This window comes from Thunnus maccoyii, chromosome 17, assembly GCF_910596095.1.
Source record: "Thunnus maccoyii chromosome 17, fThuMac1.1, whole genome shotgun sequence".
Taxonomy (NCBI): Eukaryota; Metazoa; Chordata; class Actinopteri; order Scombriformes; family Scombridae; genus Thunnus; species Thunnus maccoyii.
This window is the reverse complement of record NC_056549.1, coordinates 12,513,144-12,527,040: the sequence shown is the minus strand read 5'-3', so window position 1 is coordinate 12,527,040 and position 13,897 is coordinate 12,513,144. Positions and strand designations below refer to the sequence as shown.

The window sequence follows — 13,897 nt, the reverse complement described above, 5'->3', positions numbered from 1 at the left end:
TGGTCAACAGGAAACGTCTCTTCCTGCGTTTGCCAACATCTTTAACCCCTGATTTGGAAAACCTTACAAGCTTTTGTGCTGACTGTGAACCTGTTCTTGACTTCTTGACTTCTACAAAGCTTCATACAGCAGAAAAGTTGGTAACAATTTACAGTACAGCCAGTGATTTACAGTCAGGAACCAACCACCTATTGGTTCCTTCTGGTACTTACATGTAGGTACAGTGGGAAAAACAAGACTATGGGAATCAAGAGAATAACAATGGGGCATTTTAAAGGAAAGGTCAAATTAAATACACTCCAAGTATTTTTTAAAATAATGGGTAGCAACGGGGCACAGTATTAGTTAGAATGAATAATTAGAAAACAAAACTGAAGTCTGGAAGAAAATGGCGTTAACAACCTTGTTTTTACTGTGTAATTAAAGGGTAAAAAGGGGAGAACAGTCAACACTTTCATATTTCAGCTCACATACCTTATTCTTACTGTGTAATCAAACCAATTAAAATAATAATTACTAAGTTTAAACATGAAATATTAGCCATGCCTGATCCATCTATGTCTATATGTTGATATCTTCACTTTTTTATGTTATAGTTTTCCTCCTTGGATGACAACAGAAGCCGTCCATTGCTGTGCACTTTAGTAAGGTAAGTTTAGACTTCCTTATTTTAAATCATGTGATGAAGAGACATAATAATAAAGCCCTGTAGTGTGGGTATAGCTCATCTGCCAAAGGCACACCTGTAAAAGACAAACAATGGTGAATTTCTCCTTTCCTCTTATCAAATTGTAACTTCCTTGTTCCCCATAATCTTGTTTTATTCTACTGCACCTACATGTGAATACCAGTAGGAACCAGTAATTATTTGATTAGAACTTGATTCATACAATGGAATTACTCTGTTGCGGGCCGTATAATTAAGTATCACTGAACAGTTTATTAATACAAACAGCACAACAGTTTGCAGTTAAGAGTGAAAATGTAAAAACAGTCTCAAGTGACAGTAAGTCCCTGCAACACACAATTTTAGACTTAAATTTCTCTCTTTGTAAACCATGAAGTAAAAATTAAATGAACACATCTGACACATCACAACATCAGTAAACATCATCAATCAATCATTTCAGATTTGTATATATTCAGCTAAATAATCCATCTGAGGTTTGTACTGCTGTTTTTATATAGAGTGTTATACCTATGCATGGTATTGTGGGTTTATTAAGTTAGATATAACTCAATAGATAATAAATTAAAAACCTTTTTACTTTCAACAGTGCTGATTTGTACAGCATCCTTTATTTGAGGTTGACAGCTAACTGTTGTCAAAAGATGAATACAGACAGGATTAGAGGGATTTTATTTTCTGAGGGTTTGAGATCTCCACTGCTGGTCCTAATACAAAAGCTATGAGTGGTATTTTGTATGTGCTCCTAGCATTAAAAAATGACATTTGAAAAACCTGAATTTGGATGAACTGACCCTTCAAATTTGCAGACGACACCACCATAGTAGGACTGATAACAAACAACAATGAAACAGCCGACAGGGAGGGGGTTCGACACCTGGCTGAGTGGTGTTCCCATAACAACCTGGACCTCAACACCACAAAAACTAAGGAGATGATAATAGACTTCAGAAGATCAAGGCGAATTGAGCACTCGGGCGCTCTGCATACGAGGGGAGGAGGTAGAGAGGGTGGAGAACTTCAGATTCCTGGGAGTCTACAGACCTCACGTGTAATCATTTCAATCAGGAGAGACACAGTGAATGAAGTAAAGATATTATTATAACAGATGATATAGTAACAATGCCAAGAAAGTTTTTGGCACTTATACTCCACTGGGAGATCTTTTTGTAAACGAAGGGAATCAGCCCTGAGCAGCAGCATGATAAATCTCCCCATGGAGTCCAGACACTGGTGGTGGTGCTGGCTGAGGACTTCTGCTGAGACTGATAAGGCTGATGATGAGGTTGATGAAGTGATGAAACTGGTGAATCTGCAAAGAGTGGGCGGTGATGAGGAGGTGGAGGGACACACATAACTGCAGCATGAACACAATAAAGGTAGAGAGAGAGAAACATATTTAAAAGAGACAGCAAGATGTTAGGCTAACAATGAAGGTGTGTGCAATCGGATAGATGTGAATAGCTAATGTGAACAGCTGATAGCTCAATTGACAGCCCCAGACAATGACAGCAAGAGAAACTGAAAATGAGCATGCATGAGAAATGTGAATGGCAGGATGAATGAGAAATATAACTATAGGCCTATGCATGAAAAAGATAGTCCTCCTTAAAGATCTTTCACTAGAGCTCCATCTTTCACCAGGTGAAGAAGGCCCAGCAGAGACTATACTTCATTAGGAAGTTACACCTCCCACAGCAGCTGCCGGTAAGCCTTTACAGTGCCACCATAAAGAGCCTCCAGAGCTGCTGCTGCACAGTGTGGCACAGCAGCCATACTGCGAAAGACCGGAGGGATCTGCAACAGGTGGCAAAGGTGGCTCAGCGTATCATTGGGACTACAATACCACCTCTGAAGGACTTTGACACTGGCTGACTACAAAAGGAAATCCAGCAGTATCATGAAAGACCCAACCCACCCTGGACGCTGTCTGTTTGTCCCTCTCCCCTCTGGAGGAAGATACAGGACAATCAAAAGCAGAACAAACAGACTAAAAAAACAACTTCTCTCTTTCTGTAACCTCTATTTATCCCCCACTGCCAATGACTGAAAAACACTGACTGCTGTGAGCAATAACCCCACCGACCCACCCACTCACACACACATACACACATTCATTATGCACTACAGACTTACCAAAGATACTGCAATATGTGCAATATGATTGCACATATTGCAGTATTGCATATACCAGCTGTATGCTGCTGCTTTACCACTATGGTACTGCTAAGGTCACTTTGTCTTGTCTCGTTTTTATCGTTTGCCTTCGTATATATTTTACTTTTATTTATTGAACTTTCCAGTTTTTTATGCTGCACACTGCTGAAGAGCTACTAAACAGATTTTCACTATTCTGAGCACAATGACAAGAAAGATCTAATCTAGTCTTAAAATGTTGTTGCAGTTACCACTGATTGTCAGCAGATGGCTCTTGAATTGAGTCTTACAGAATACACTCACTGCTTCTTGTTTGTTGTTTGCCAGTGCATTTTCTCTGGTTACAGTCTGCCTCCACTATTGTAACCTGTTAGGACTAAAAAGGGACCGATTTTAGACATTTTGGTACCGTGCAGCCTATCTGATGCCTTCAGGCGCCAGCTTATTGGACCATGCAGCAATGGCGATCAACAATTTAGTCACACAAATAAACAGATAAAATATTTTAATCTGTGGTTGAGTCAACAGATACACAGCTTGACCCAGAACAGTTAGAGTAGTGCCTACTGGTTTCTTCTGCAGCATCTACTCATACCAAGTGAAAAACATTAAAAAAAAAAAAAAAAAGAAAAACATGAGCTCTCATATGACCAAATCTAGAGCCTTTCACTCCCAGATAACACCATGTAAGAAGCATGTATCAGTGAGAGTAACACTAAGTGAGAGCTGTGTCATTTCTGACTGTGACAGTATGAGAGAAGAGCAGAAACAGGGACTTGTAAAGCAATTTAGTGACTTTGTTGACCTGCTTGTTGACTTTTCTCCAAACTGAAATCTCATGACATTTCTGTGTAGGACTATGTGTAGACCAACTGCACTGTTTTTATGTATAATATAATGTATAATAAAATGACTATGATTCAAGTTTTGTCACTTAATGGTGTACATCTCCCAGGCAGATCCCATCTGTTCATTCTGTTCACCATAGAAAATAGATTTGTATTATTTTCACAGAGGGACCCATGTATGTCATTATTTGTTTACCACTGGGACTGTCACAGCCCACAGGAACAATTAACTTTTTGCATAAGACTAAATCTGCAATGGTGTAATTATGCAAATGGTGTAGAGATGATAACAACAAAAAGAGACAAACAGCTTCTGAATTATTTTTTTATTTACCCATTTGTACAGATCCTCTGACAAATCTAGACAAACAGGTTATGACTATGTTAAAAAATATCATGTCTCAGTTTTTCAGTTAAAATCTCTTCAGTGTAACAAACTGATCAAATCGAGACTTTTAAAACTGCTTAAACTCAGACACTCAGGGAACCACACAACTAGTTTGGACTGAAAAATATAGGTTATATATGTATATATTTACAGTACCAATCACTTCAAAACAATCTCACATCATTACAGTTACATCCTGTACATATTGCATCTTTCACATGAGCTGGACTAAGTATTAGCTGTCGATTGGCAATCACAAAGTTTCAGATGTAATCTACTTTATAGCCGGGAATAACAGTCACTGTTTTAAGAGGTGGAATTAATGATTAAACACAAGAAACTTCAACACACACATACCAAATATCCCTTTGCACATCTTCCCGCTTTCATTTTGTTTTCATCGCCCACTATCAAACTAGAATGCAGCCTTGGGAGATTTTCAAGTGTCTAAGCAGCAATGAGCAATACAAACTTTCGACAACACGAATCCCAGAAATCATTTTGACCTTCAACTTTTTTCAGTTTCAGTCAGAAACACCTGCGAGTGAATACAGGTGTGTTACATTCAACCTACATTAGGTTTTAGTGCATCTGTGACCTTCTGTTCTCTGACAGCCTTTCATAAATACTTCTTCATATTAATACTACGTCATATACAAATGACGACAGTGATCACAGTCTGATTTGTTGCTTAACTGACAACTTAGGACAGTGTCTGGAAAAGCATTCAGGGGAGAAGATTATCTGATTGCTGGGGAAGAAAATTTGATTGCTTTACAGCTACAAATTCAACATTTGGGTATAAAACACGGACAAAAATAATCTGACATTGACCACACACATGCAGAAAGCAGACAATTCAAACTCTGTACATTTTCAAACTAATAAAGTAACTTTAAAAAATAAATAAATCCAATTAAAGCCCCAATCCAGATTACACACAGTAGTTCAACCATTGATACACATAAATACATACATTTCCTCTTAAATTTAGAGAGAAACTGACCGTAAATTCACATTAATGCTGGTCTTTTTGCCCAATAAACAATATACCAGGGTAAGAAATTAAACTGAACAGTTTAAGGGACATTTTAAAGACCTTGCAGAAGACTCTGCCCTCAATCTTACTCACTCTTTCCCCCTTCTCATGTTGTTGTTCCCATGTTTAGTTTTTTTGTTGAAGCACCAGTTTATATTCATTGGCATTTCTTCCATTCTGCCACCAATCACCTTCAACGGCCCTTCGACGATTACATGAAACAAACTGAGGGCCATGCAAAATATTAGGACATTTGTGGGCACTTCCACATCTTTTAAGGGACCCCCCCAGCACAGATTTGTGACCCTGCCATAACCGTAGCATTTACAGCTTAAAAATATAGTCAAAATATAATTTAGCTATGACATTTACAAAAATAAAATGAAATGTGGTGCCACGTGTAGCGCCATGTTCCACCTCTGGATTAGGCCTTTAATACATCAGTAAAGTCACAAAGATAAAACGTCACATTATTCGGTAAAACACAACATGCCAAACAGACAACCAAAGCACACATAAAACACAATGCTGCCTACACTTGACTCACGCACACACATAGATGCTTTGCTTTCGGTCCCTGAAGAGCCCTTCAAACCAGTTGGTTTATTGTTGACAGTGAGTATTGATATGTACTGTATGGACCAATAGTGCTTTAGTGGTGATCAGATTATAGCTGCAATGGGTTTTTTTTTTTTGGTTTGAAAGCAGACAAAAGTGATAAGTTCTGCAGACATCCCTTATCACATGCTACATTCCCTCCTTCTTGCTTGCTTTGCTCTTCAGAGGATACAGTTCAGGTACAAACAGGTGTCTCCTAACGCAACATAAAAGTATTCATATTATAAGGCAGGAAAATGTTTTCCAATATACATAAAAAAAGAGTTACTCAAAAATAATGATATATACAAGTGCAGCAAAACACTATACATTCCAAGATATACGTAACAGAGATATCAACTTTCAGTGTCTACGCTGTACATACTTAACAAGTCTATATCAGTGTTTTACTGGAAATTTCTGAAAGATAAAAGCTCCTGTTAAAAGCTTTCATGAATCTCATAGGTCCGATTTCCTCCATCTAATTAGAGGTGACACCACCTCTCTACAAGTCTGCATCTTAAGAAGCAAACCTCAAACTTAAATTATTGCTAAAAATGAAATAAAAATAAATGTGTTTTTCCTTTGTTTCCTTTTTGACATGAAAGTAAAAACAAGCCAGTATATAAACCAGGTATTTTTTGATTCAAAATTGGGAATGACTGGTCTGACAATAGTACAGGTTTTGTACATTTTGTCTTTCCATGGTCTTGTAAAGTGCCGAGGTTAAGAGTGCGACCTCTGTGCTATTACAGGCTGGAGGGTTGGGCCTGCTGCTGTATCTGTGCATGGTGGCTTGACGGAGCCGGCTCACAATCTTGTGGTCCTTCCTCCGTACCCCTCGCGTACATGAGGACGAGTGTGACGGTAGCAAAGGTAGCGGCGTTCACAGGGAAGGCTCGTAGCAGCGTAGAGGTGAGGCCTCGTGTGAACACCATGTAGCCCTCTCTCCTGACACTCTGACGCACACAGTCAGCGATGCCACTGTACTGGTTGACTCCACCAACTCCATCTGCCTGCAGCCGCGATTTGATCACATCCACCGGATAGGTGGAAAGCCAGGAGGCAATGCCAGCCATGCCCCCGGCAAACAGCAGTTTGGGGATCATGTAACGGTCATCAGGCTCACAGCCAAGGCTGCGCGTCAGCACATCATAGGCCAGGAAATACACTCCAAAGCCGGGTGTCTCGCGGATAAGCGTGGTGACCATGCCTCTGTTTACGCCCCGCAAACCCTCGCGGTTGTAGATGCGTGCCAAGCAGTCCAGGGAATTCTTGTACATCTTCCTGGAGGCCTTCTTCTCTCCTGTACCCTGCATTTGCATGCGGGTTTTGGCCAGTTCCATGGGGCAGCAGATGACACACTGGATGGTACCTGCTGCCGCACCAGCAAGAAACTGGTTCATGGGGGTGTCATGTCCCAGCAGCCGCATTGTGTTCCCCTGGACACCAAACACTATAGCATTGATGAATGTAAGGCCCATCATGGGGGATCCAATGCCTTTGTACAAACCAAACATCTGCAGAGAAGGTCAGAAACGACATATTAGAGACGGTGTATGTAAGAGACATTTTGCACATCACTATGAAATTCAATCACCAACACCCAGAGGTTCCTCTTTTCTTTAAATACAAACATTTTCTCCTTTAACTTTTAGTTACATTAGCTCAAATGTTCTGACTCATTCCAATTAGAGTCATGTTTATACTGCTCAGAATTACTATATAGAAAACAAGGTTTAATCAGTGTGTACTCATAATTTGAACAAGCAGTGTGTGCAGCATGCAGTGTTTCAAGAACAACCAGTTCCACAAGCTGCCACTATTAAAAATAACATATTTTGGTACAACTCACAACCAGCATGTCCCATCACAATGCAAAACTACTTTTCAACTTTTTCTATCATTACTTTGACCGTTTTCTTTTTGTTGTTGTAGAGTATGAGGCCTCTTCTGTTTGTGACCTAACAGGTCTAAAAAGCTATATCCTATCTAGCTGGTTAGCTCCTCTTGAAAGACTTTACAAAGTGTGTAAAAGACATCAGTCACTTCATCTGTACGGGACAGCCATTATTGTCCATCTGGCACTCCCTATGACACTTCTTGTATTAAAGGAGCAGGCAGTAAATGTGGAAAAATGTGAACATGCCCTGCATCTACTCAAATAATAATCCTGAAAAAGGGGTTCCTTCCTATTTGCCTCTGCCAATAATGTTACAGGATTTCAGTTGGTTGTTTGAATAAGACATTCTGTTGTGTAAATATACTTCTCAAGCTGGAAATGTCTATTCCCTGTAGCAATTGCTACGGGGAAAATGTGACGAGATAAAAAGAATAACGACTATACCAAATGTCAAAAAACAAGATTCAACAAGATTATTCAGGTCAACGAGGGAAAACAAGAGCTACAGAGCTTATAAATAAACAAATAAATAAAACTACACTGACACTAACTTAAGAGTTCCCCAACTTAAGATGCCCCATTCAGTCATAAGCCCAAGAGTGTCTGTCTTAACTCTACTATCAGGTCTCTCCAGCTATCTGGCTTTAAAACAGCAGATAACAGCTAATCAGATCTCGCCCTGACAGCTTTTTTCTTGGCTTCAAACTGCAAGTTACTCTTTTATGACTAAAGATAGGTTCTGCCAAACATAACAAATGCACTGGGGTGAGCTGCGGCATCAAAGCTTTAAAAAATGGAAAGATAGCAAAAAAAACAAACTAAAGACATTTAATCACATATCAGTAGGGTTACTGCATACAAATATCACCAGTAGACTCCTAAGTGAAAGAAATCTACGTACCGACTCCTGTCGTATGATAGACTGGAAACAGTGAAAGGTCCCACGGTACAGAGGCTTATCAACACTCTGGACCTGCAGTCTCACCTGGGGGGAAAAAAAGACACCCTGTTTTGATCCCTGGAAAACTTAATGAATCACATCCTGCTGCATGACTGAGATCAGGGGCTAACAAATCATTGGCAACGTACAAGTCAGGTTACATAGTAACCTGAAGAAAAACATCTAGTGCTAAGCAATAGAAAATATGCTGTGTTTAGAAAAGGAAAACTAAGATATTTATACAAAAAATAATACAATGAGTCATGAAGTGTATTTTTCTTTTTCAAATGTGTGTGTAAAGATGCAGAAAATTGCCTCAAAACACAGGTGTTTCTATCAGTCAGTAATTTCACTATGCCTTAAAAAAAAAGGAATATTCTCCTACCTTAACTGTGTCAAACGGGTGTCCGACCAAGACTCCAGCAGCACCTGGAGACAAAGAAAACAGCAGTGAGAATAATCCAGTGGACTATGATCATTTGTCACCATTTAATTTTAATAGAGGCAAATAAAAGTAAAACTTGTCTTGATAACAAATAGTGCAAATTTGATCTACGTTAGTTGAGTGTTATGCTTTTACTCTATGATGTAATCAAATTTAGCCTAACACATACTTTTACATTCAAAATATGACATTTCAACAAGAACACCGTAACCCTTGCTGTTACCTTGTATTTTTTTGCATGCATGTCTTATGTATTACTGTGTATTACCAATCAAATTATAACTAAGCCCATTTTAGTTACTGTACACACATGTACAGATCTTGTTTACATTTTTCTGATTATTTTAAGGAATCTGCATCCTTTGACACATCAGGCCTATTTAACCAATCTTTGGCCTATTTGACTTTTCTTTTAAGGCTAAAAATGTTGCTGCTGGCACCGTTGTGTCATTTTTAAGTATGCTGCCATCTCCTCCAGGGTAACACTGCCTTTTTGAGCCAGAGCCAGCTCACTGGTCGTCATCACCTTATAAGACTTTCTTTAGCACTAAGGTTGTCACGATACCAGAATTTTAAACTTTCATACAATACTAGCATAAAAAAAAACAATACTTGATACTTCTTTCAATACCACAGGATACCATCTGTGCAGCTTTGGGTTGAAAATCTGATTGTAGATCTGTTTGGTGTTTTTTTAGCTTTAGTACTTTCGCTACTATCGAAGGTATAATCAACAGAGATCGTATCATTTTAAAAACAACAAAAGTATCAAAGTATTGATACTTTTGACAAATTTATTTAGCACATTTTTCAGTGTTACATAATCTGGGCTTGTGCAGCACATGCCTATGTTCTGATGCCTGACCTCTCACCTGCACCTGCTCAGCCCTGATAACAGTTAACTGGTAGACCGCAAAAAACATTAAGAGTTCACACAGTAAAGTAGCACAAGTATCTGAATTATAATTTCAGATAGCGAGTCTGCAATCTACAGACAGAAATGTGTTATTTTATACCTGTTGTGTTGGCAGCATTAGATGTTCATTCGGTTGGGTAACATGATGATAAATGTGACTATGTAAATATGTCTATTGTAAGATATTTTGCCATAACATTTATTCCATACTATAATAGCAAACTCTTCAATATCACTGGGTGTATTAGGTCAGTTAGCCCTGTGATTGACTGGCAACCTGTCCAGGGCGTACCCCACCTCTTGCCCAATGTCAGCTGAGACTGGCTCCAGCTCGCCTGTGACCCTCTAGAGGATAAGCGGTAAAGAAAATGGATGGATGGACATTTTGATTTAACAGTTTCACAATTGATTTTCCAGAAATCAGTATATCATGACATATCAAAACTGCACCATACAATTACATATTCTCATATGACATACTGTATAGTCTATATAACATATCAAAAACCATGACAAATGCCCACCTATTTGACATTGCCATATTTCATTGTTAATTGCTCTATTATATTTTTCAGCACAAAATGCTTTGCTGTTTTCAAAAATAATAATGAAAAGGCCCAATAACAATGAAGACAATTTTTTTTTTAAAAAAAAAAGACCTGAGTTTCTGGCCCACCTGTGTCACCACAGTAAACAAACCACAGCAAGCTAATCCTACATAAGCACCTGCTTTGTCACATGACCCGTTTGTAAAAGGAGCCTATCAGGAATGAGCCCCAGATGGACGCCAGAAAAAGACCACAAGCATGTGTGTGTTTGACACAATGACGAGCGGTCATTGACCTCAATGAACTAGTATGATCTGAGTCCAGGATAAACGAACAGAGGCCAGTGTTGCATCATTGTTGTTAGAAAGAATCTCTTCAATAGGTCAACACTGAATTTTTTATGCCCAAGAATGCGTCACTGTTTCCAAAAATGATGCCACTTCCCGTACGACTATAGATGCTTCTTTGAATTCAGTCACACTGAGAGGGTAGGGGACCACATGGTCTGTCATGTCAGTAACATGTACAGTGAAGAGAGCATGGGATTGGTCTATGAAGGGGTGTGTACTGATTCATCCTGTGTATGGTGTGTGTCTGGATACAGCCAGCCTCCAAGCATGTAAGCTCAGGTTGCACTTATGTAGTGTTTGCATGCTTTCGATTCTCAACATGGTGCATAAGGGACATCAGGGAGAAATGAAAATGGTTGGCGCACCCTCTGTGAGCAAGCGTTTCTGAGCTTGGTTAATTCAATCAAGGTTAACATAACATTATCTATCTAATTATCCAGCAATAACAAAATGTACTTTCCGTGCTACATTGAATATCCTGTGGGGGAAATAAATTCATGACAACATTGATTAAATAATCAAGAAACTAGAAATATGCATCCGGAAAGGTATCCCAGTGTTGTAATGCGTCACAGTATGCCGGGTGATGTTTTGCTTTTGAATGGACTGTTTAACCTGACATGGGAAATGCCTAACTGGCTCCTACCTCATCGGTATATGATGATAATTAACAAAATGAAGGACGTTTATTTTCAGCTTATTCATAGATTTTACCCAGCTAAGATATATTTTAGAAAAATATACAAAAGATATTGATATCAGTTATATCAATATATGCAAATATATTTAATTTCAGTAGTTTAACTGCTGGACACAAGATGTCTCCTACTTCACTGTGAGGAAGTAGGAAGAAGAAATGTGCACTGGGGGTTTCAAGCTTCCACATCACACTTGCGTAAGTTGAATATTGGACCAGGATTGGCTTCTAAACTATTTGTGATGTCATGCTCATAGGCCCACCCCTTAAAATCAGATTTTCAATGAGCACAGAGAAACTTTCCACTTTCACTAGATGAATGTGAGAACAGCCTTCTAGTCTCAAACTCTGCACATACATCATTCTTCAAATATCCAACTGTAGGAACAAGAAGAAAAACACATTTTTGAGTGGAGGGGGACTGAATAATAAACTTTATTTTCTTTCCTATTATTAGATCTGACTGATCATGCTGCTAATAGAACAAACCAATCACAACTTTACACTCATTCAATGTCAAGGTCTGCCGTTAGGTCAGATGCAATCCGCGGCATTTAAGGAATTTACAGGGTGGGCTTTAGTGTGCCGTCCTGTGGTGTACTTTCGATAATGCACTAGTAATCTTGTGACAGAATTGCATCAGTATGGGTGGAGATGGTCAGATTTGTGATTGGGCAAGCTACTGTTGTTAAAGCAGAACAGCATTTGAAGCCAGCTAACCTACCTCAAGCTATAGTGTCCGAAATCAACTGTTCTCGTGTTAACAATTGACAAGATGAAGAGTCTAAGTTAGCAAGTGCAGCTGCGACTGACTCACCTCCGATGCAGCCAGCAACGAAGTCCATCTCTTCAATGCCGCTTTTCAACGTCACTTGAGCTGAAAAAGGAGTAAACGTTACCTAATGCTAACTATATAGTGTCTCAGCGATTAAATGAAGCGTTGTTATTTGTTCCCAAAACCGTTTACTTCGTTGTACATCTGACGGTAGCAGTCTCTAACGGTTTAATCTACCCAATGAACTAATTGACAGTCACAGTTAGCGTCTATGCTAGCTTGTCTGGAGCCCCCCTCTGAGACCTCTCAATCGACAAATGCTGACAGTTTTAGTTTCTCTTCTGATTTGTTATTAGCTTGCTCTATATTTATTCTTATATAACTCTACTGTTGACCTACACGACCTCCGTTAACCGTTGTAGCGTTTACAGTCAATGCGGACACCCTCTCCCCTGTGTCTGCATCAAGGAGGTTTATTTCTGTAGCAGGCAAGCTAGCGTCGCAGGAAACGACTTCCGGTCTGGGGTAGAGTTTCTATCCAATCAGAGCGAGGAGATAACGCCGACACCCCGCATGAGACGTAATCCTCGTCAGCCATTGGCTGCATCCGGAAAGGTATCCCAGTGTTGTAATGCGTCACAGTATGCCGGGTGATGTTTTGCTTTTGAATGGACTGTTTAACCTGACATGGAAAATGCCTAACTGGCTCCTGCCTCATCAGTATATGATAATAATTAATAAAATGAAGGACGTTTCTTTCCAGCTTATTCATAGATTTTACCCAGCTAAGATATATTTTAGAAAAATATACAAAAGATATTGATATCAGTTGTACATTTTGTCCCTGTTGTTCACTTAATTTGTCCCTTTTGGGAGACTTTGTGAGACCTTTTGGAATAACATGTGTATCTTTATCAACAGCCATTTTGATGAACATCGTCTATTATCTGGGAAACATGTACTGTGTGGAATACTAGACGATAACTCTGAATTGAATTATCAGCTATATTTTATAAATCTTTTAATTCTATTGCCAAAATATCATATTCATCAAAGCAAACTTACAGGTAAAAAGCCGAACTTATTGGTTTTTACACAGGAGGTCAAACAGTACATGGATTCAAATTGATTTTACTCTAATCCAAAGGCTGTAAAAACTATGAATACCTGTTTTTGTTTAAAATCGTGAACTGTAACCTTCCCTAGCTCAGAGTTTGTTTGTTTGTTTGTTTTTACTTTTCCTCTGCAAACCCACATTTTAATATGATCATTTTGTGGAAGAAGAAAATTGTAATTGTTTTATATGCCAATAATGAAAGGAAAAATTTTTTTTTTGAACGGACTGTCCATGACTCCGACATCAGTGCATGGAGGCAATTTTATCATTAACAATCTGTGTGTATAATAAGTTAATTGACAGCTACAGTGTTATTATTTTATAAATATGTGGCTTCAAGAAATGACCTATATGATATAATATGTGGCATTAAGTCGGCTTAAAGAGTCCGTTAAAACATAAAAAAGACATTTCAAAAAATGCCGTTTTATATGTGGAAAGCGTGATTTGCAATAGAAATAAAATAGCGTAGTCCTACGTGTGATTCTG

The 13,897-nt window shown here is 38.8% G+C and overlaps 1 protein-coding gene across 2 annotated transcripts; it reads right to left on the bottom strand.

The window, feature by feature from the left end:
* Positions 1-4,004: 4,004 nt before the first annotated feature.
* slc25a29 (solute carrier family 25 member 29) lies at positions 4,005-13,683 on the bottom strand. 2 transcript variants are annotated; one of them, XM_042390522.1, is made up of 5 exons: positions 12,696-13,683; positions 12,334-12,393; positions 8,946-8,989; positions 8,522-8,605; positions 4,005-7,237 (listed from the first exon to the last, which is right to left on the bottom strand). In XM_042390522.1, the coding sequence occupies exons 2-5, from the start codon at positions 12,359-12,361 to the stop codon at positions 6,467-6,469; spliced, it is 927 nt and encodes a 308-aa protein (XP_042246456.1). In that variant the 5' UTR covers positions 12,362-12,393; positions 12,696-13,683; the 3' UTR covers positions 4,005-6,466. The 2 variants fall into 2 exon arrangements, with proteins under 2 accessions (XP_042246456.1, XP_042246454.1); XM_042390520.1 differs by having other exon boundaries at positions 12,691-12,872.
* Positions 13,684-13,897: the final 214 nt, after the last annotated feature.

Excerpts from the sequence above, each read along its gene's own strand:
- slc25a29 (XM_042390522.1), bottom strand. The coding sequence starts at position 12,361 with ATGGACTTCGTTGCTGGCTGCATCGGAG. Across the intron at positions 8,606-8,945 it reads ACCCGTTTGACACAGTTAAG|GTGAGACTGCAGGTCCAGAG; the intron begins GTAGGAGAATAT and ends TTTTCCCCCCAG. Across the intron at positions 7,238-8,521 it reads CTATCATACGACAGGAGTCG|ATGTTTGGTTTGTACAAAGG; the intron begins GTACGTAGATTT and ends CCTTCTCTGCAG.